General features: G+C 44.2%; 1 protein-coding gene across 1 annotated transcript in view; it reads right to left on the bottom strand.

Moving 5' to 3' along the window:
- The window catches only part of sptbn4b (spectrin, beta, non-erythrocytic 4b), a gene marked incomplete at both ends in the record, with an annotated part of 110,448 nt that overhangs the window by 67,267 nt on the left and 20,650 nt on the right, over positions 1 to 22,531 (bottom strand). The window contains 14 exons of the mRNA XM_083636347.1: positions 314 to 516; positions 4,219 to 4,444; positions 5,092 to 5,222; positions 7,262 to 7,420; positions 8,186 to 8,426; positions 12,233 to 12,370; positions 12,455 to 12,669; positions 13,760 to 14,128; positions 16,432 to 16,581; positions 19,354 to 19,490; positions 19,819 to 19,969; positions 20,838 to 21,140; positions 21,750 to 21,908; positions 22,405 to 22,522. Coding sequence (XP_083492473.1) covers positions 314 to 516; positions 4,219 to 4,444; positions 5,092 to 5,222; positions 7,262 to 7,420; positions 8,186 to 8,426; positions 12,233 to 12,370; positions 12,455 to 12,669; positions 13,760 to 14,128; positions 16,432 to 16,581; positions 19,354 to 19,490; positions 19,819 to 19,969; positions 20,838 to 21,140; positions 21,750 to 21,908; positions 22,405 to 22,522 — 2,700 coding nt within the window. The remainder of the gene's footprint in view (positions 1 to 313; positions 517 to 4,218; positions 4,445 to 5,091; positions 5,223 to 7,261; positions 7,421 to 8,185; positions 8,427 to 12,232; positions 12,371 to 12,454; positions 12,670 to 13,759; positions 14,129 to 16,431; positions 16,582 to 19,353; positions 19,491 to 19,818; positions 19,970 to 20,837; positions 21,141 to 21,749; positions 21,909 to 22,404; positions 22,523 to 22,531) is intronic.

Below are 22,531 nucleotides of genomic sequence, written 5' to 3'. Positions count from 1 at the left end.
CACACAAAGCATTTTGGGGTCAAAGCGGAGACCTCAACCCTTGAATGAAGTCTGCACTGCCCATAACAATAAATAAAATAGTTTTTATTTTATTTTGCTGGATATTGAAATATTCCATTACTGATAAAGGCCTGACCAATTTGGATGCAACATTTTGAAGCTTTGTCATACTATTCAACTTTTCGATAAATCCAAAATTTTCCGGTGCAAAGCCTCATGTTAGCCTCATTTGCTCCAACTCGCTCCCTATCAAACTTAATGATGATGACACATCCTCCTTTCCATGTGTTTTCTGCATGCAGGCCAGTCGTACCTGTTGGCGAGCGTGTCGACGCGCTCCCTGATGCGTTCGGAGTAGATGTTGCTCTGGCTGATCAGGCTCTCCCCGGCCTCGATCACAGCCTTGATGCGGTGCAGGTTGAGCTCCATGGTGGTGGTGAAGTCCTTGTGTTTCTTGATGGCGGCTTCCACTGTTTCCACTGTGGTGGGCAGCTCCACGTGGGCCAGGGCCGATTCCTGGAGGACCAAGGCAGGGAAAACATACAGTTAAGGTATGGAGATCATTCCCTGCCTACTAGTCTCACTTGCCAGACTATCTCCACACTTCATTTCGTGCTGTACCAGTGCAGGAGAGAGTCTGGCTGAACTCACTCTCATTCTGGTAGAGCGGGAAAAGAAAATGCTCTGTTATCTTTAGAACCATCCACTGAAAGTACCAAGCAGGCCTGCTTTATTGGACATCCAAATCTTCGTCCAATTCTTTCTCATTTTCTGTGTAGGTTGCTAGCTTGCTAGCTAGCATTGTTGTTGTTGTTTCACAGCGGCAGAGGCATTTGAGAGTGGACAGGCAGGGAATGGAAAGGGATTTCCCTTCGCTCCGACTGAAATGGTCAGAGCCAATGGCAGAGCTTATACCCGCAGCTTGCTTCCGTCGATTCAGACTATCTGCCTACCAACATGAGGGTTGCAGGTTTGAGCCCGTGTTACCTCCGGCTTGGTCGGGCCTCCATACAGGCACTGAAATAAGGACATACAGTAGAGATGTACTGATCCTTGTACTGTAAGTTTGGGGAATGTTTTGCCATCAAAATACTCAAAGTGGAATATATAGCGTAAAGAATTGATGCAAAATATCGGCTTTCAGCATCGGCCTTCAAACCCATATCGGTTGAAGAGATCATACACATAAACTCTCTCTCACAAAACACACTGCCAAGAGTTTAATTAGCTATAACTACTTGTCCAGAAGACTGATTGCCATGGTGATAACGCTGGTTCTGCATTTGGCCTTTTGTAAGAAGAGCACTAAAACAGCAGCAGCACTATCTTTTAACTAGCAAGGTTGCTTTGATTTTTTTACATTTTGTGTTGTCAGTCATTTTGGACTGCAACTTCAACTGAATCCTAACAATACAAGCTGTCATTATATATCTATACAGTCTCTAATCAGACAGAGATCTACAGCCTGGAGAGTCTTTGATAGTTATTGGAGAAGAAAATGTCCCCCTTTCTAACCCCCCCAGGCTAATGTGAAGAGCTGGGTCCCTGGTACAGATTGGTTAGCAAACCTAAAGAGACACATGCCCTGGCAAACATGCACACGCGCACGCACACGCACACGCACACTCACACACACACACACACAAACACAGGAGTCTGGACAGCAATGCCTTGTGACATTTCAGATGAGGAAAGCAAACTGCTGTGTGATACTGAGTCTGTAAACAATGCAGACTGCCAGATCTGTGGTTCTGTATCTTCTGATCTTGGTTTGTACATTATGTCGTAAACAGACACAGACTCATCTATAGGTCTGGAAAATGTGTTGAAGTCATATTATATTGTGATATCAACTTCCCAAAGACTGCTACGGATTATAGGCATTTTGTATTCTATTTCATAATACACACAATGGGGAGGAGAAGAACTGAGAGTGAGAAGTGTCTGTCAAACAAACTTCCCTAAATTACCGTATTTACTTATTTCCCAGAAAAATAAATAATATGAGATCGGTCATCAGGAGGAGGTTAAAAAACAGATGTTCCCACATTGTGCTAAAACTACACTGGAATTATAATGAAAATCAGAAACTGCAATAATCTGTCAAATAAATACAGTAATTGCAATATGATGTTTTATTGTATAACTGCATTGTATTCATATCACTCCATTTTCCAAATATGCTTCACAACTAAGATAAAATCTTGTAAATTATGGGTTGCAAACTTTTTGTATCTGTTTTTTGATCTATTCCTATTTGTAATTGAGAAATAATGGACATATCTAGCCAATCAGAATTGACTCGATAGTATTCTGTTAGATCTGGAATATCCTGTGAATAAAGTTGAGAAATAATTTTAGCTACATACACACACACACACACACGCACGCACGCGGGCACGTGCGCGCGCACACACACACACACACACACACACACACACTTCTCAGCAGTGGCAGGTGGCCAGGGTACACATTATCGTGAAGCTACAGCGTAGATCTAGAGTTACTAGAAGATGCTGCATGTCCGGCCCTGCTCTAATATCACATAACGCACGGATACTGTTACAAAAAGAGACACGCACACATACACACAGATGGATGTTCCAGTCATAGCAATTTTATGTCTCAATAATGCTGCACAGCGATTTTCTAGCTCTCTCTCTCTCCCCCTTTTCTCTCCCTGTCTCTCTGAGGACAGAGTCTGGCAGAACTGAGCCAGCCACACCCAGGCCATCCAGGCAAACAGTCAACACAGTGTATCTCTATGAAGCTCTGCTGCAGTCAGACAGCCAATTCATACACAAAGACCACACAGTTGAACAGGGAGAGTCGGGAAACGTAACCATTGTTTATTATGGGAGCGTGTGGACAGAGCCAGTAAAACCTCCCACCTCTATTACCTCCTGTAAAATGCCCAGTAAAACGGCATCACTCACATTGTTATCTGCCTTATTTCCACTTTACCCAAAGCTTTTTTGGACTTTGATGCTGTATTATTATTGGCTTAGGTCAGGGGTGCCCAATACGTCGATCGCGATCGACCGGTCGATCGCGAAGGTAGTGTGGTCGATCGCATGGCATTGAGGAAGAAAGATTTTTTTTTTTTTTTTTTTTTTTTTTTTACTGTTTTTCCACTGTTTCCACTGTTTTTCCACTGTTTTTCCACTGTTTCCACTGTTTTTCCACTGTTCCACTGTTTTCCACTGTATACTCAGTGTATATATATATAAATAAATATGTTTGGTAGATCACTTTGACTTGGTCATTTTAAAAGTAGCTCCCAAGCTGAAAAAGTGTGGGCACCCCTGGCTTAGGTTAAGTAACGTGGCATCAGTAAACACACACAGCATGCTCATGTTTAGCTTTTACTTTAGATTTTCCAACACCAGAAATGAATAGAGCTGAACAGGCACGTGACATGTCTTCCCCCGGAAGTGAGTTCGCCATTCATTTCTCCATAGACATTTCCAAAAATCCTTACATAACGAGTTTTAAGGCTGGAACAAAGCCAACCCGTGACCTACTGAATCGTGAGCAGGTCACGATTTTTTCCGTGACCTGCTCACTGTAATGAGGGTTTCCAACTTCCATGATTGGAAGTTGGAAACCCTCATTAGTTTTGCTTGCACCTGTGTTTATCCTGCCTTTTCGACACAAAATGGCCCCCGTGAAAAGGGCCTAATACTATCACTATCACCAAATGGCATCACCAAATGACATCATAATGGTCCAGGAAGTTCTGCAAATGAACAAGGAGCTCTCAGTCTAGGCGACATGAACATAGTTAATTTGCATATACAGTACTACTGATTTTGTCATGATACAAAGCTGGTTGAATATGGGCAAAGTGGCCCTTTAACACGTGTCTGGAGGCACTTCCTTTATGGCCCCCTGCTGTCCGTTTGTTTGCATGTTCTTGCCATGCTCCCTGGGATTCCTCCATATATAACCCCCAACTAAAAACATGCAGAAGATCATCATCTGACCAGCAGCGGAAGTTGGTCCCCGGGCTTCTCACTGCAGCTGCCCACCGCTCCTGGCCTGACCATGGAGGAGGACGAGCCAGGATGGGTCAAACGCGGAGGACAAATTTCACGGCGCCTCCAAAGCATGTGTGTGTGTGTACTGGCCGCCGGGCATGTGTGCATACCACAGTGTTTGTGACAAATAAAGACGGGGTTTGTCCGTCCGGTTTAATCTTAATCTTGTATGGCTCACCTGGTTGTTGAGGAAGGACTCGGCCTGTTTGACATCCCGCAGGAACAGGTGGAAGATGTGAGCCTGGACCAGCACCTCCCTCCTGCTCTCCCACATCTCCAGCAGCTTGTTCCAGCCGACGTCAAGCTTCTGGAGCCACTGCTGCAGGGCGGCGTGCGGCAGAGGAGACTCCTCAGACTCCAACAGCTCGTTCACCGCCTGCAGACGCTCATAGTCCTCCTCATACCTGCCGGACACAGGACCACTTGCCTTTACATCTGGCCCTAACACATTTCTCTCATCCAGATTGTGTCTAGTTACGGTTTAGCCTGGTTGCAGGACTTTTACTCATGGGATTAAAATACATGTCCGGGGTCCACAGAGACATTAGATTGTGTTTTCCCTTTGTATGTCCTTTAGAAAGATAGCAATCTTTTTGGGGAACCGGCATAGAGGCAATAGCTAATGGGAATATGTCATTGCTATTACTGAGGAAACTAAGTGACATCTTGTCCCATTTGTGTCATGATGCATGATGTTAATGCATGAACTAAAGGGGGGCTATGGATCGATCTGTCAGATTGTTCAGTCAAACAGTAATGTTGACTTTGTGCCACTAGTAGGGGGCGGCATTGACAATGAATGGGACTGACCCAAGGGTGGAACTCCATCCCGGGTGGGGGATAACATGTTTACTATTCATTTTGTATGTTTTGATACATTACTAATTTCAATACCTCTAGTCTAGTCTAGTTTGATGTTACTTTCAGCTCCCTGACACCTTGATGCTTTGTGTGCACTTCCTCGTTTCAATTGTCAACACAATATGCTGTGTTTTGTAATGTAGTTTTCTTGAAGTCACCACAGCCGTGGCTCCACCCCTCAGCAGCTTACCGTCCGATCTCCTCTTTGAGGGCGGCGTGTTTGTTGATGAGTCTCTCCGCCTCCTCCAGAGCATTGGGCAGCTGGTCCGAGGCTGCAGCCGTCTGAGTCTGGACCAGCCAGGTCAGGAACGAGTCCAGGTCCTGACGGAATGGAGGGAGGGAGAAGAGTAATTCACATTCTACTATTGCGCTTTCTGAAAGCAAGGCACAATCTATAAACTCCTATTTTTCTATCTGCCAAAATTTTGGGCGTTCTGGGCGCTATTCGCGAATCGCGATTAAGTGCCATTTTCTCCCCCATTGACTTGAATGGGGTTTTGAAAAATCTGGCAAAATCAAAACCTGTAGCTTAGAAACAATACCACGTAGAGCAGTGGTTCTCAACTGGTCTAGCCTCATGACCCAGATTTTTCATTTATTTTTTTAGGCCAATATGCTTTTTAAAGACCCAGACTGGGCGGCCTGCGGTCCAACGCTTTACCCAGAACCAAACGCTTTAAAGACCCAGACTGGGCGGCCTGTGGTCCGATACTTTGCCCAGAGCCGAAAGCTTTAAACAAGTTTAAACTGGTGATGCTCACAGCTAGCATTACATGTTTGGTACCAATGGATGCCTTAAAGTCCCTGGAAACCAAAATCCACAAAAACCTTCTAACGATTAAATTTAGGGTTTTATGTGAGTAATTGTGTGCCTCAGAAAGTATGAGACATTAGTTTCAACCCAAAGCCCCAAAATCGCCACTTTTCTACAAGGTCTGGATTTCCACTTCCTCATTGAAGAGAGCGGTGCGCGCGGTGCTAAACTGAATGATCTTATCACGTCATAAGATTTGGCCAATCACAGCGCTCGCTCAGTGTCTGTCTGTCTCCCTCCCGCCAGAGCCGTACCTCCCGCTCTGTGTGCCTGTGTATGCTGCCTGCTCTCTCTCTCTCTCTCTCTCTCTCACTCGCTCACTGTCACATGCACGCACGCACGCACACGCGCGCGCACACACACACACACACACACACACACACACACAGTAGCGCTGTGCAATCGCAGCGGCAGTCTCTCTTCCTCTCTGTATGCGCCGAGCAACGAGCGAACACACACACACACACACACACAGACACACACACTCCATCTCTCTTTCCTTCTCTCTCTCTCCGTTTCCCTCCCTCTCTCTCTCGCTCTCTCTCTCTCTCGCTCTCTCTCTCTCTCGGAAGAGCTGCAGTCCTGCAAGCACACACACGGGACACACCCACACAGTGCGCGGGAGAAAAGAGAGTCTAAAATCGAATTGATTCTCATGACTTTTGTCATGTCTGTCAAACATAAATTTATATACTTTGCGACGTTCATCATCGTTCAAATTTGGCTGGTGGCTTATTAACATAGGTTCCTGTGATGTGATAAACTCAAAATGCTAAATAATAAAAAATTATTTCTGGTTTCCAGGGACTTTAAGCCTTCTAGTTTCAGGATACCATATCTGGCTTTAAAAATGAGCCTGCTACAGGCTCTGAAAGACAGTAATGTTGGTCGTTGACGCCGGCATCCTCAAGGAGTAGAAAACTTTTTTCATGCACACATCCACGACCCACTCAAAACGGCCCCACGACCAACTGTTCGGTCCCGACCCACCAGTTGAGAACCACTGACCTAGAGCTACCAAACTTGCTAGGCAGGTTCACAGAGGGGCTTTTTAGTATGGGCAAAAAAATTACAGTAATTTGACCTGATGGTGGTATATAGTGGCGCTATAACAGCCCTCTTTATGTTTTGGTCCATAACTTTTGAACCATAGGATTGACAATCAACGTTCCTTTTTCCCTGGATTCCTTGGGTCCTTACGCATCTAATGATATAGGCCGACTTATGACTGCATAGTATCTTAATTACTCAAAATATAAGGCGACTAAAAATGGCAACCATATTTTTATTTCAGCAACCAAAAGCTCCTGCCAGGTTGCCACTCTGGCAACCACTTTCAAAAGTTAACGTCAAGCCCTGTTGGGGCTGCATTTATACTGGATTGAAGGGCGGGGTCGAGGGCAAGGGTGTTGCAAGGGGGCGGGGCGTGATGAGGACAGCAAGCACAATTACATTTTCGTTAGGAAATTTTGCATATTCTAGTTCTATTTGATTCTATTCGATTAGATTTGATTCTATCATTTGAGCCAGAATTCTCCCACTGTACCTGTATGAAACTCTGCAGCCTGCCAGCCACCATCAGAGAGTCCTCGCAGCCCTGCAGTGTTCGCTTTAGCTCTTCCCACTCCACGCTGATGCCCTCGAATGGCACCAGGACCTCGATGGCCCGCTCCGGGTGGGAGGTGGCCAGATCCTCTGCCTCCTCCTATGTCACCAAACATAACACAGAGAAATCAGTGTGAAACCTGTCTTTAGTGTTGATTAATATCTCCAATGTGTAGAAGAGGACCAGCATAACATGACCTGCTGGGTTCAACCTCTCACCTGCACATTCTTATACCTTTCTGGTTTCCTTTTCTCACTGGTATTTTAAATAATCAATGGCATTTAGTTTCAGATAAACGTCCAAGGTCGGATTTGTGACCTTGCGCTGGGCAAGGTTCAAATTGTTTAAACTTCGATCTACAGTACGTACCGCTGACCTTTCTTCGCTCTACCTCGCGTGAGATCATGTGAAGGCAGCTTGAGGCGACTTCTATCAACATAAAATTGCCATGGAAAGACATTTTTAATGATGGACAAGGCTTAATCTGAGTTCATGAAGCCAAACCCTTCAGGTCCCATGATATAAAGGAGAGAGAAATTATGGGATGGAGGGGAGGGAAACTATCGGTTGTACTTTAGTGTGACACATTTGTAGTTGGTTAGCCATGTTGGTTGTTTTGAAAGTGGTAATCTGCAAAATGCTTATTTTTTTCTCATAACTTTGCACTGCACTTTCAAGCGATCACCTGTGAATCAAACATTGTTGCCGGAGCTTGGATTTCATCAACTTGAAATTTGTTGAATCACTATTGTGTTGTATCAATCGTTGATGAGAGTAGCAAATCAGATTATTACTTTAAGCCTACAGTAACAGGTTTACCCTAATATTTTTGTCCTCTCAGTGTATCATCCCGTCCTGCCCTACCTGCAGATGCAGTAGTTTGGGCTCCAAGACAGACAGCGCCCCCTCCATGGTGGACAGGCGTCTCTGCAGTGCCAGCACGCCTCCCAGGTCGCTGCCCACGTACTGGGTGGCGTCGATGGCCTTCCTCTTGTCCTGGATCTGGGACTTGATCTCGGCACACTCGAGCAGGTAGTTCTGCAGCCGCATCACCGTGTCCAGGTGATCCTTCTTCTGCTCTACCATCTCCACGATCTGGTTCCACCTGGGAAGGGTGGAGTTAGCAAAGTTAAGTTAAGTTAAGTTCTACTTTATTGTCGCCATGGGGAAATTCACCTTCTGCATTTGACCCATCTTCTAAAAGGATGGTTCCTGGAACTAGCAGTGGGCAGCCACAGTGCAGCACCCAGGGACAAACTCAAGTGGTGGTGGGAGGAAACCCACACGAACACAGGGAGAACATGCAAACTCCACACAGAAAGGACCTGGGACGGACCGGGGTTCGAACCCGGGACCTTCTTGCTGTGGGGCAACAATGCCCCACAGCAAACAATCATACTAGCCATATTCTTGGCTGTGTGAAGCGGTTTTATTATTTATTATGTATTTGTGTTGTTTCTATGTATTTGTCTATTTTTTCTGCACTCTGTGTTCACAAGAGTTTGCCTAAGTCGTATAATGATGGTAACCTTGACCTCGACTTTGTGAAGGGTCAGGCTGGTATTTGAGGCCAGGTATTATTAGAAGAAGACATATTAAAACTCATAGTTATGATTCAAGTGAGACAGTCTTTGGTGTCCACTCCCCTTCCCCCCCAACCCTGGTCTGGTCTGCTGACCATACCGTCATACAATATGTTCTCCTGATTCTGCTCCAGACCAGCAGGTCACATCCAGACACATTCAGCCATGTGTAGCATGCACACGCACACACACATGCACACGCACACACACACACACACACACACACACACACACACACACACACACACACACACACACACACACACACACACACAGCTTGTGACTATCATGAGGTAATGGCAGAGCCGCTTCGAGGGATACAGAGGGCTCAGCAGGCGGCCAGGAAAACGACATGTTGTTGACACTGACCTCATAGCTACCCATGGATGTATGTAGCTACTGTACCATGGTAGCGTTATATACATAGGAGGGTGTGTGTGTGTGTGGGGGGAGGGGGTTATTATGAAGTTTACCAAGCTATTTAAGCTTTTAACTACAGGCTTATACATTCACATCCTCTAAAATGTTTTTTTTTAAATAATAATAATAATAAAGTGTCACGTTTTTCAGATGGCTATTTTTGGAATTAAACCTTTGTGGTTATAGTGACAGCTATTATTGACTAGAGTTCATAGTTCATACATTTTTTCCATGTACTGTATCACTATATCACTCATAATGAATTCACAATATGTTTTTAATTACAAAAACACAAGAAATCAATAAAATGGTATGAAATGTAAAGCTAGGTGATAAAATGGATTGCACTGTAAACAGTCACCACAGGCTTAAAGGAATACGCAGCATTTTTGACAGATACACTGTTAAATCAACTTAGCAGTGACTGAAAAGAAAACAGACTACAGAATTATGTGTTATAGAGAGACATTATTCTACCAAGGAGAAAAAATTATTCAACTTGTCTATGTCGCCATGCTGAGTGCTGCAGTCAACAGACTCAACACAAACAAGGAGAGAAGCTTTTGGTGTACGTTTTTTTGGACAAGTGGTCTCGGCTGGCCTTGTCTTGACTGTGGCAGTCGGCACAGATGGCCACACTGAGACGAATGCCAAGGTCAAGAGGAAACAGGCCCACATGGATACTGCTGACAGACGGACTACCGGCCAGTGAATGTGACTGAAACTCAGGGAGCAGCCAATCCCCTTTTAGGATCGACCTGCGGAGGCGGGACGTAAATGGCGACAAACATGTATGGAGGCTGTGTACAACTGGGCCAGAGAGAGATGGCGGAGCAGATACTTAGATGATCGGGATGATATGGATGGGAAGATCTGCTTATCCTCATAGGGGTGAGAATCACCAGAGTCCCCACAAATATTGTGATATACTATGATTTATTACCTTTTATCAACTGCAAATGATGTCCCCAAAGGACAAAACGTTGTCAACATCTGTTTTATCTATTGAGATAAAGTTTCCAGTCTGTTCATCTCACGTCAATCATTTTTATTGCAGCAAAAGGTCATTTGTCAAGCAGACAGACTGACTGACACTGTAATAAAAACTTGTCATAAATGTTGTATATTTATATTTATATTTATATATAAAAAATATATAAATGTTGTATGCACCTGACAATTTATATACGGTAGTAAAATATCGGCATACAATACTATATTATTACATACAAAATATTGCGATAACTAATTTCACTCCACCCCTATAATCTCATGAGATGATTCAATACAACCGCGATACAATGTAGTAAATAACGGCTCAATGACATGAAAGTGTGACTGTGGAAAATTCTGTTGAATTCTGAGATAAAAAAAGAATTATAGTGGTGCCACTGGCTGCTAGAATGTAAACAACAATTTAAAAATATCATTAGAAAGTCCAAATAATATATTTTGGATGACCAGCTTGTGAAACTGTGATGGTCAACTTCCCATTTGTGATTATTACAGCAGAACAAAATGGAGCTAATATCACAATAAATCTTTCTGCTACGATATGTATGGCCACATTTTGAGTTACAATATATTGTCGCATCCCAATTAGACGAGATACATACGGTACTTCCATTTTCCATTGACATTTGGGGCGTTAAACTGATGTTCCTACAGTATCTGGAAAGATGAGTGGGCAGGTCTGGGTTTAGCCTCTTGCATCTGGTACTGCATTTGTCAAGAGGCAGAAAACATGTTTCACACTTTTCAGCTGTTCAAAGTGAATTCACGAGTAGGCTGCAACATGTGTGACTTCAGCAATCACACATTTCATTATAACTCGAAAAATGCTACTCACTGAAAACAATGGCAAGCAAGAGACAGAAAAAAACACAAACACGTCACCAACTGCCCAAATAGAGGCAGCAAACGTTCTTTATCCTCAGACAAACCCACCATCTTCTGGACTATGAATTTCCTGAACAATTATGCAAGCCCCCACATCTCACCCCCCACCCTCACTCCTCTCTCCTTCTCTGTCATCCCCCCTCCTCCTCCCTCCCTCTGCTCTCCCAGCAGGAAGGAGGACAGAGATTTGATGAATCAATGCACTTTCTAACAGGCGGGGAGCCGTCAGTTCACAGCCTGCTCTTCAGAAATAATTATGGATTACTATTTTACTTTGTTAGTTTACATGGGTGAACTGGAGTGCAGCATCCCCGTGATTGCCTTTCTGTGCCATGCTCAATGACACTTTAGCAGTAGTAGTAGCAGCCCTACAGTAACTCACTACCTCATGACTAGAGTGAAGGCACTGTCTCTTTAACATGTGTGTTAGTGAGTGTAAGGACAGTATGACTGTTTTAGTATTGGTGTATTAGTGTGTATTTTTTTCCCTTCTGATTTTTCCCCATTTTCTCCCCAATTGTACTTGGGCAATTTCCCCCCCTGCTGCTCCACCCTCTGCCGACCTGGGGAGAGCCAAGACTAGCACCATGCTTCCTTTTCACCTGACAGCGGGGAGCTTCACCGGCAGGACGTAGCACGTGGGAGGATCACGCTATTCCCACCAGTTCCCTTCCTCCCCAATTAGTGTGTATTCTTACAGTATGGTATACCGGTAGTTATTGTTACTGGTAATAGTGTAGCTTAGGATTAGTGTGTATTGTTGACAATATTACTAGTAATGCTAATAAGTAGTAGTAGTATTGGTAATAGCATTACTAGTATTTGCAGTAGTAGTGGTAGTAGTAGTTATGTTAATTTTGTTATTATTAGTAACAGTAGTAATATTAGCAGCAATAATAGTAGTCAAAATATGTTATTGATGCTGTTGTTGTAGCAGTAGTCATTTGATTTGTTGTTTTAGTTGTAGTTGTTTTATTTGTTGTTGTTGTTGCTATTGTGAGGTCAGTACCTGGAGTTGAGGTGGTCCTGACAGCCTCTGACCTCTGTAGAAGACGGATGACCTCCGTCCAGGAGCTGCTGGACTATCTGGTTGACGTCTAGGATCCTTCCCATCAAGCTGTTCATCTCCTGGTCCAGGCTCTCGAACCTACAGGGAAGGGCATTTTGGAATATAATGGGACAGTCATAGTATCCACTCTTGGATACAAAAGTCAGTTTGTCACACACTAACCTGTGTGTCACCACCTCCACGTCCTCCAGCCTCTCGGGGATCTCCATCTTGTCCAGCCACTGCTCCTTCTCGTCGATCCACAGCTCACAGGCGTTGACCTCGCTGAACATACGGTAGACGGCCAGAGCGTCGTGGAGCCACTGCTGCCGGAGCACCGCCACCTCAGCCACCTCTGCATACAGCTGCTCCGTCTCGCCCATACGTACCTGCACCTCCTGCACAGAGAAGAGGAGAGGAGGGGAGAGAGAGGAGAAGAGAGAGGGGAGGAGCGGAGAGGAGAGAGAGGACAGAGACAGGAGGAGAGAGGGGAGGAGAGGAGAGAGAGGAGGAGAGGGGAAAGAGAGATTAGAGATAAAAGGGACGAGGAGAGGAGAGGAGAGGAGAGGAGAGGAGAGGAGAGGAGAGGAGAGGAGAGGAGAGGAGAGGAGAGGAGAGGAGAGGAGAGGAGAGGAGAGGAGAGGAGAGGAGAGGAGAGGAGAGGAGAGGAGAGAGGAGACGAAAAGAAAGGAGGAGAGGAGGAGAGCAGAAAAGAAGAAAGAAAAGTGGAAAAAGGTACAGGCTCATTCACACTTAGAGTGACAACTGCAATGATATCTATAAACTATAACATTCAAGCGTTCACACTACAACGATATCGGCACCAAATATTCAGAGAAAAAAATGGACCATGATGACTTTAGCGACGTGCTTTTATTTGACTTGCTCTCTAAAGTAAATAACAACATAGTCAATGGATTATTTGGGTTCATGGATTGGTATATATGAAAGCAGAGCTAATGGTGGTAATGGTCACCAAGTGAAGCTATTAATTTCTTTACCAGTAGGTGACTCTGCACACCACATCTACTGTACTGTGGATCAAAGAGTCAAGTCCCCTGGAGCCCATGTTGAGAGCATGGGGTTGAAAGAAACACCTGTAACTTCACCGTGGCTAAATGGGTTTCAACAGGCTACTGGAGACACATGTGGTTAAACCCTGCTCATATTGAAAACATAGGATAATACCGTATTTGCAGTCATGGTGGCCAAGAGATTATGCTATTTTCTTAGCATTATGCAAGCAAAAGCTAACTAGCAAACTAGCTTCCAGGTCAGTAAACAGCCTTACCGCTAATCCCAAAAGGCGATGATCTTTGTCAAAAGCGTCTTTATATAGTTAATATAGTTAATGTATTAGAGTGTTAATACATTATAGTTAATGTATTAGAGTGAATGGGACTTTAATCTAAAAATACTGACCAACATCAAACACAAACAACAAACCCCCTAATGGTAAAACCTCCTCCCCCCTCAGGCTCCGCCTACCTCCTGCTCGCGGTACTGCAGCGGCAGCGCCACCATGTGTTTGCGCAGCGTCACAACGTGCAGCCGGTGCTTGTCGACTGCCTCCCTGACGCCGCGGTGCTTCTTCAGCAGTGACTGGGTGGAGTACTCGTCGTGGCCAAAGTCCTCGCTGGACACCAGTCGGTAGGCGTCCTGTAGCCAGGCCACGAGGTCGTCCGTCTCCGTGGAGAACTGGAAGAAGTTGAGCGCTTCCTGCAGGTGGCCGAGGCGCTGCGCCGCCTGGTCCTCCAGATGCTTCCACTCCCCCTTCACCTCCATGATGTGCTCCTGGATCCCCGCCGCACCAAAGCTCTTCTCGCTCAGGAGCTGCTTCCCTCGCTTCATGGTGTTCTGGGCGGGGCAGGATGGTGACGGAGATGTAAGCATTAGTTAAAGTTGTTTTACACTGAATGCAAGGAATTCCAGTCGACATATTAAAATTTCATAATATAATTTTCTTAAGCAAAATGTTGCTGACGATAGCCAAGATGATCGAGTTAATTTGTGCTGCTCTAATACATTGAAATAAATATGAAAGTTAGTCTTCTATAACTAGCGGCATCCCTACTTTATATTATTATATATATTTAATTTGCAGGTTAGTTTTCCAGTGATGTGTATTATCAGTGACAGGCCCATCCAGACAATTTAATATGGAGGGCTTAGGGCCCAAACACTGACATGGCACTGGAACCAGCATTGCTAAATATAGATTACTTGGAAACAGCTTCAGTCCTTTAGGTCATATGCCACCCTGGCACTTTTAATGCCTTGCTTTAAGCAAGTTATCTCCAAAATAGTCTTAAAATTGAATAGAAAATGCACCAAAATAGACCAAATATAATATCTTATCATGCTGTAGAGGATGGAATAGGACCAAGAAGAATTTTGTTGGTAAAATATGACTGGTCAATATGAAATGACAGGAGAGAAGGAGCAGAGGAAGGATGCAAACAGACAGCAGAGACTAACACACACATGCACGCACGCACGCAGCGCCCGCACTGACCCGCACACACACACACACACACACACACACACACACACACACACACACACACACACACACACACACACGACAATGCCTGAAAATGCCTGAAAATATTTAAGAACCAGTACCTTCATCACTTACCCAGTGTCACACCAAGACCTGTAAGATCTGACCAAACTCTGAGAGATAACCCCAATAATTTAGATTTAGAGACTTACAACAGAGTTATCGGTGTTAGATATGGGGCGTCTGGGAGGTGTAGCGGTAAAAGCACTCTACCTACCCACCGCGAAGGCCCGGGTTCAATTGAGCAGTATCTTGACTTGCGATTTGTGTTGACTTAAATGTACCACTGCAGCGCTGTTTTATCTTGTATTTCGTTTGTGTCTTATAAGCCCATGAGGGTTGGGCACCTTAGGGTGCATGACACCCAAGAACAAAAATCAATCAATCGATCATTCAATCAATCAATCAATCAACCAATCAATCAATCAATCAACCAATCAATCAATCAATCAATCAATCAATCAATCAATCAATCAATCAATGTTCTAGCTGTCCTGGTGGAACATTGGCAAAATAACCTTTTAAAGGATATCCACACTTCTATACTTTCTCCTTAGAAACGTCTGACATCTGCGCATGCAAACACCTGCCATGAAGAATAATCGAGCTTGCCAAGACCCTGAGCAAAGTTCTGAGTCAAGGCCTTTTGAGAGATTTTAGCATACAGCCCTGTCCATGCCACAGACTCTTGTTGGAAGAGTCGTTTACATACAGTATGCAAACGTCAGTCGTTTCTCAGGAATTAATTATGAAAGTGGTGATGTCAGAGTCCAAAGTTAACAACCGCCAAGCACCAACTGCCGGTAAAATTTGTCCTGGGCAGATAAACCAATAAGGGGCACCTGTCACACCGGCTGTTAACTTTGTATATATTTATTGGAAGTATTTAAAAACATGCAAAGGTACTAGAAGTATTAACACATTCTTTTTTCATAATAACAAGTAACAAGTAACAAAACACACATAAACAAATAACAGCTGGATTCACGAGATCACGAGCGCGAGAAATCCATCTTGCCACACTCCAAGCTACAGTGTTGGTTTAACTCCATCCCAGCAGAGGGCGGACCAAGGAAGATGCAGGCGGGATTTAGGTGTGACGACAGTGAGAAGCAAGCCCGTGATAGATGGATGGTTCATCCAATCACCTCCCAGGTCTTTTTTGAAAGCGCCTGCCTTTTTTTTTAACCTTTATTTATACAGGGAGGCCCTTGAGAGCAAGCTCTCATTTGCAAGGACGCCCTGTTAGTGATACATTTACAAAAAAGTTACAAAATTACATTTCAAATAAATAACAGATTGAAACCGTTTCCAAAGACAACGTCCCAGATGGTTCTGTGTAACAAACCATCTAGCAGCGTCAGGTTACCTCACAAGCCCTATGGGGTTTTCATCAATCAGATGTGCATACTGGACAATCCTACTTTCTTGCTGAACTAAACTAATTTACACAGGCGATATCCTCTAATCATGCGTAAATGCATGAACGCATGTCAAGTGTAACACAGACGTACAGTAGGTGTTGCAGGCACTGATTCTCGATGATAATGGCAAAAATTCAACTTCATAATACACACACACACACATACACACACACCTGCAGTAGCGAGCGGTGAGCCAGCAGTTCCCCAGCCAGAGTCTTGTGCTTCTGCAGTAACTTGAGCACGCTGCTCAGGTCCTTGCCGTAACCCTGCGCCCCCAGGATGGAGCTCTTCTCCCGGATCCAGGCCTCCGACTCCTCCAGCTCCTGATAGGACCACAGACACACACAAGGGCTGCTTTTAGCACAAAACAAATGCTGCATGGAAAACTTAAAGCATGGACCACAACAGCACCAGTGGCTCATGCTTTACATTACTGGCTTTCCTGGGGAAGGTAAGCAGTTCTGGCTGTGGATACTCCTTGGATGGGAGACTGGTGCTGGGAGTGGTGTTGGAGGACCAGTAGGTGGTGCTCTTTCTCTGGTCTCATGAATAATCTCCCCAATGCCCCAGGGCAGAGACAGTTGAGCACCGTCTTCGGATGAGATGTTAAACTGAGGTCCTGACTCTCTGTGGTCAATAAAGATCCCATCAGCACTCTTTGCAAGAGTAGGGGTGTATGTCAGAGTAGGGGTGTGCCCTGGCTAAATGCCCACACAGGGCTTCCTTTATTCATGGCCACCTAATCATCCCTTGTTAATTAATTGGCACGTTCAGTCCTTAAAGACGAACGCAACCCAAGTAGTGCAAGGGTCAGAGATGCTGAAAACAAATCTTGTCTGAGATGACAGGGTTGAGAGGCGGGCCATAATAGCGTGTCGATGATTCGATTTGGCAATTCTGGGGACTGGATTTGGCGTTGGCCAATCCTGGCGTGTTTCCGCCCCCAAATCGAGCGGGAATCAACGTATTTGTGGTGCTACGCGACTGGGATCCGTAGACTACCAGGCAGCCAGCTGCTTCCGTGTGGAGAGGAGCGGAGAATTCGATGCATGAGTGCTGCCTGCCCGCCTGGAATCTCCGAGGGGCGACCCCCTTATGTTAACGTTATCCTGGAATGTGAGTTTAACGAGCCAGTTACATGTTTTTGCATTCTTAGACATTACCGTTTGCTTTATTTTGTATGTTACATAAAATTGGCCAAGTTATTAGTTACCGTAGTTTATGGGCTAGAAATTCTGCCAGGTTACAGACACTAGGTGCCATTTTCTCCTTCATTTGGAGGAGAAAATTCTCCTGAAATGAAGATTGATTGACAGCTGCCATGTCGTGATATGATTGGTTGAAATGAGGTAGAAATTTGATAGTACTATGTGACATCAGCAAAGTGTAGATTACTGTTATGAATTAAATCTTGAAAAATGAACTTTTGATGTGAAAAAGTGTGAAAAATGAAAGAAATTTGCTTTGTTAATTTCTTTAGATACATTATTAAATAGGTGCACTGAATACGCAGGTATTTGAACTAAAAGTTAAAAATATATAGTTTTTGGGTTTAGCTCGACTTTAACTCTCCACCGTGATAGCTGATGTGTGGTGAACATTCTGGCGCAAACTAGCTGCCGTGCATCACCCAGGTGGATGCTACACATCAGTGGTAGTTGAATTGAGTCCCCCTCACCCCCTTGATATGTGAAACGCTTTGAGTATCTAGAAAGGCGCTATATAAATCCAATCTGTTGTGGTTGTTGTTGTTGTTGTTGTTGTTGTTGTTGTTGTTGTTATTATTAATAGAAGGCAAGAGAAATTGGGGTCATGGGTTTCAATCCAACCCAGGACCTTTGTCATAATATGTCATCCCTGTCTTGCTCAGAGTTTTTCCTGTCTGTCTCCACTTTAAACTATCTAATAAAGGCAAACGATAAAGACAAAAAAGACAAATATGAAGAAAGAAATGGAAGGAAATGGAATGAAAACAAAGAAAATAAATGCAGCATTTACAAGGAAGAAGAAAGGAAAGAAAATGAATAAAGAGGACAAAAAGAAAAGAAAAGTAGGGTCTCCATTCAACAGAGTCCATCTCAGCCTCCCAAAAGGCAGGATGGGAATTACTGTAGCCAAATGAGTCAGTCATGTGAAATAATGAGTGGTTCAGCAGAGTGAACGAATGACTCTTTTGACAAAGAGATCCACTGCTCTCATTATACACCCATTACATTCATAGTTCACTCTGAAAGCTAATTCACTAACATTAGTGAATCATTCATGAAGTCTGTGTTATTAAAGTGACGGACAGCTTTTTAAGCCGATGGAGACGAGCAGCATTGCCCCCCACTTAGAAGTGGATGGGCAAAATGGGACAAAACCATATGTACTGTATGTGAATCTATGTGGTTCTTTTTTCAGTCTTTTTGTTTATTTAATTGTTTATCCCCCCCCCCTTTGTTGCTTGTGACAATCTATAAACTCAGCACCACTTGAAAAGAGGGTCCGGTGCTGAGACCTAAGATCTAAGACCTAAATAAAGACCTAAGATCTAATAGAGGTTGAATGAATGACCTGTCAAGTTCAGCAGACGCCATTTCATTGTCCGCTGCACCCAAAAAGACAATGTACTGTACCGCCGCAAATACTTTATTTCTCAATGACTCAGAAGATGTGTCCTCAGAAAAAAATGAAAGATTGTTTCATTTGGACATAAGTTACACCCTGTTTTTAGCTGAAAAACAATGACGTCTTTTCAAGTCAACTTGGCATCTCAGGGCTTTTAGAGACTTGGATTATGCCGGGGGAGCAGTATGGAGCCTTTTTTCTTCAATTTTTTTTTTTAATATATATATTTGAAAGTTGGTCACCATCCACTTCAATTGTTTGTTTTGCTGTGAAACCACAAATGTTTTGTGGACTAAAATAATTCACGCGTCCTTCCATCGGCATGGGGGTGAGTAGATAATGACTACATTTTCATTTTTGGGTGAACTTATGCTTTAAAGTATGAAACTTAACGACAATCCTTGAGAAAAGTTTGGGAAGCGATGGTCTAGACAGTTTCAGATGAACACAGTCAAACTGTCCCACTTCACCTGAGCCCATCGTACCTGAAAGAAGGCCCAGAGTTGCTGTGACTCCTCCAGCTCGGTGCGTCTTTTAACTGCCAGCTGCTTGAGCTCCTCCAGACAGGAAGACACGTGGTTGACACGGTTGCAGATCACCTGCGGGTCGCATGGTTGGTAACCTAGGAGACACAGGCATTAAGGTAATGAACAGGGAACGAAACCCGCAAAATGGGTACAGCAACTGAATCATTACAGTAGTGTTTAGAGTGAATTCATTGCTTGAAAACATACTAAGTTAAGGCTATTTGCCTTCATCTGAAATCAGCTCAACTGATTCTAATCGGATCAATGAAAACAATCAAAAGGTTTCTATGCTTTCTTATTGCCTTCATTCCAGGCAATAAAAACCAGAAGATTTGAAATTGTGCGTAGACTTTTGCTATCAAATGAAAGTATCGATAGGCCAATACTACACATCATTCACAAGCATGTGTGAGTCTCCCATACCTTCTATGGTGGTGAATTTGAGCGCAGCAGCATTGAGTGTCTCGACCCGCTCTGCCTGCACAGTGATGTCAGCTTCCTGCAGGTTGTGCTTCTGCAGCAGGTCGTCCACCTCCAGCAGATGCTTTCCAAAGTCCTTCGACAGCAGCTGGACCTGAGAGGAGAGGAGAGGAGGTACAGGTAAAGGTGATGTCTTTTGCAACACCAGGGTTGAGTTCAGCCGTGGCAACACATAGCAAACTGTTTATTTAAACGGAAACGGCAGTGCTTTGAACACCCTGTTGTGTGACGCAAGCGTTGCACCTATCTGTTGGAGCCACTGTGCACACTGCCTCTTTAAATGGCGGGGTTTATATATACACGTCGCTGCTGATTGGGTAACACCTCTGAGTCTGACACACCCACCAAAGGAGAGACAACATACCTCAAACCCTGTTGCGCACCGGTTCGAGGAAACATGACGTTTAACCCGGAAACCGTGGCACACGGTGCACACCGTTTTGCAGATTGAACTCATCCCTGGCTCTCTCTCGTTCGTCCTCTATCAAGAACATGCACACTCTTTCCTGCCTTCTCTTTATCCTACCTCCGTTTCTCTCTCCTCCTTGTCTCCCTCTCTCTCTCTCTTCCCCAGCTCCTTCTTTCTCTCCTTTTCTTTTGATATACATCAAACAAATAATGTACGCATACTTCCACTCTCTGGCTTTCTCCTCCCCTTTTCTCAGACTCGCTACTTCTCCATCTTCTTCTCTCTCTCCATCAAAGAAAACACATTACACAGTGGTGTAATGTAACTAAGTAAGAATACTTAATTAGGGTACTGAAGAATGTTTGGGGAGTTTACTTGAGTACTGTCAACTTTCACTTTTACATTTCCCCTAAGCATCCACACTCCATTCCAGTTAGTGGTGGTAATGTAACATAACATTGTTCGCTAACCGCTATAAAACACACACACGCACGCACGCACGCACGCACGCACGCACGCACGCACGCACGCACGCACGCACGCAGTCCAGTACCTGTGTGTCCTCCATCCAGTCAATCATGTAGACCATGTCCTGAAAGGTCTTCTGCAGTGCCAGGTTCTTCTCCAGCCGGGCCTTCCTCCCCACCACCAGCTCCTTCAGCAGGCTCCACTGCCCCAGGATGTTCTCCTTGCGGGCGGAGATTCGCCGGATGTCGTAGTATCCCTCCACCTCCATCTCTCCGGCCAGCTCCACCACCACGCCGATGCGCTCCTCGTACGAGGAGATGTCCGCCTCGATGGCCTCGTGCTTCTTCATGGCTGCCTCCACCGCCGGCAGGTCGTAGCCGAAGTTGTCCTGCAGAGGGGAGGGGGGAGAAAAAAAGTGTATGGAATAAAATTAATTACTGTGCCTTTTCTCTATGAATAACACTTTGTTCCTTGTTATCAGTATCATTATGACCACTATGGTCATAATGTGAGAATCAATAGTTTAATGTACTCAAATACATTTTCATTTCAGTTCGACATAGTTGCTCATAGTTTAGGCATCTGCTTTATAATGTTTCTGTTTTGGAATTGCTGAATAGGTGAAAAATAGTTGATCCTATACATACAGCAATGTGTGTTGTCCTGAGTTCCCATATGTTTAAAGGAACTTGTAGATGTATCTTTACCTAAAGAAATCTGAAGCTGTGGGCTGGTTTTGTCCCAAGTGGGTTTGGCTCTATGCTGAGATTTACGATTGTATTACAATTAATTTTCTGGATTTTCATATTCTGATTACATGTAGTCAGTTACTACCCAATCCTGCCTGAATTTGCAGCGTCTCAGTTAGTGCCTTCCTGCTGCAACCACAGACTTGTGGCCACTGAGCAGGTCCACTGAAGCAGCGTTAGGGTTAACACATATTCACCATGACCTTGGACAGAGGGTTGTTGGTTCTAATCTGGGTCTGCGTCCCTACCTGTGACACCAGCCGCTGGTTCTCGTTGAGCCAGGCTTGTCTCATGGTGGTCTTGTGGTCAAAGCGCTGAGCCAGCAGCTCCAGTTTCTCCTGTCGAATCAGCTCCTTGCGCAGAGCCACGCCCCTCTCATGCTCCGCCTTCTCCAGCCTCTCCCAGGCCTGCACAGGAGAGAGGCAGAGTTGGTATAAACATGCAATGGTAGATATAGAGGTGGGTAAACATAATTATTTTCAGAATCTAATAATAATTGATCTACTATACACGCAATGTGTGATTCCACAATGTATAGTATGAATTTCTATGTCAGTTGAATTTATTTTATAACTTTTATTTCACAAATAAAAAGCTTTGTAAACTAAGTTTGAGAGGGTTTACCCTTCACCATATTCTTAATACACGTGCTGTATCCATACTACTATTCAAAAAATATAACAAAAAGATAAAATGTTAAAGGTCCATTTTACTTGCTTCTCATTGCAATAAACAATTTGATGAGTGTAATGGAGCAGTGCAATCTACTTTATTATATTATTTATTTTTTACAATATAATACAACACACTTGTTACTTTTTCACTCAAAATTGGCACAGAAGTCTCCAATAAATGTTAAATACATTGTTTAAAAAGAACCACAGTAGCTGTTGGAAGCATCACCTTGTTGATGTCAGAGATGAGCTTCCCATCGTGAGGCACATAGGGTTTCTGGTTGTTGGCTCTCAGTTTGCTTTGGATGGTGAAGAGAAGAACCTCGAGATTCCCCTTCTCCTGGAACCTGGGAAGA

This window comes from Poromitra crassiceps (genome assembly GCF_964638095.1).
Source record: "Poromitra crassiceps genome assembly, chromosome: 5".
Taxonomy (NCBI): Eukaryota; Metazoa; Chordata; class Actinopteri; order Beryciformes; family Melamphaidae; genus Poromitra; species Poromitra crassiceps.
Note: the sequence above shows the minus strand (reverse complement) of the source record. Positions and strands in the feature narration are given on the sequence as shown.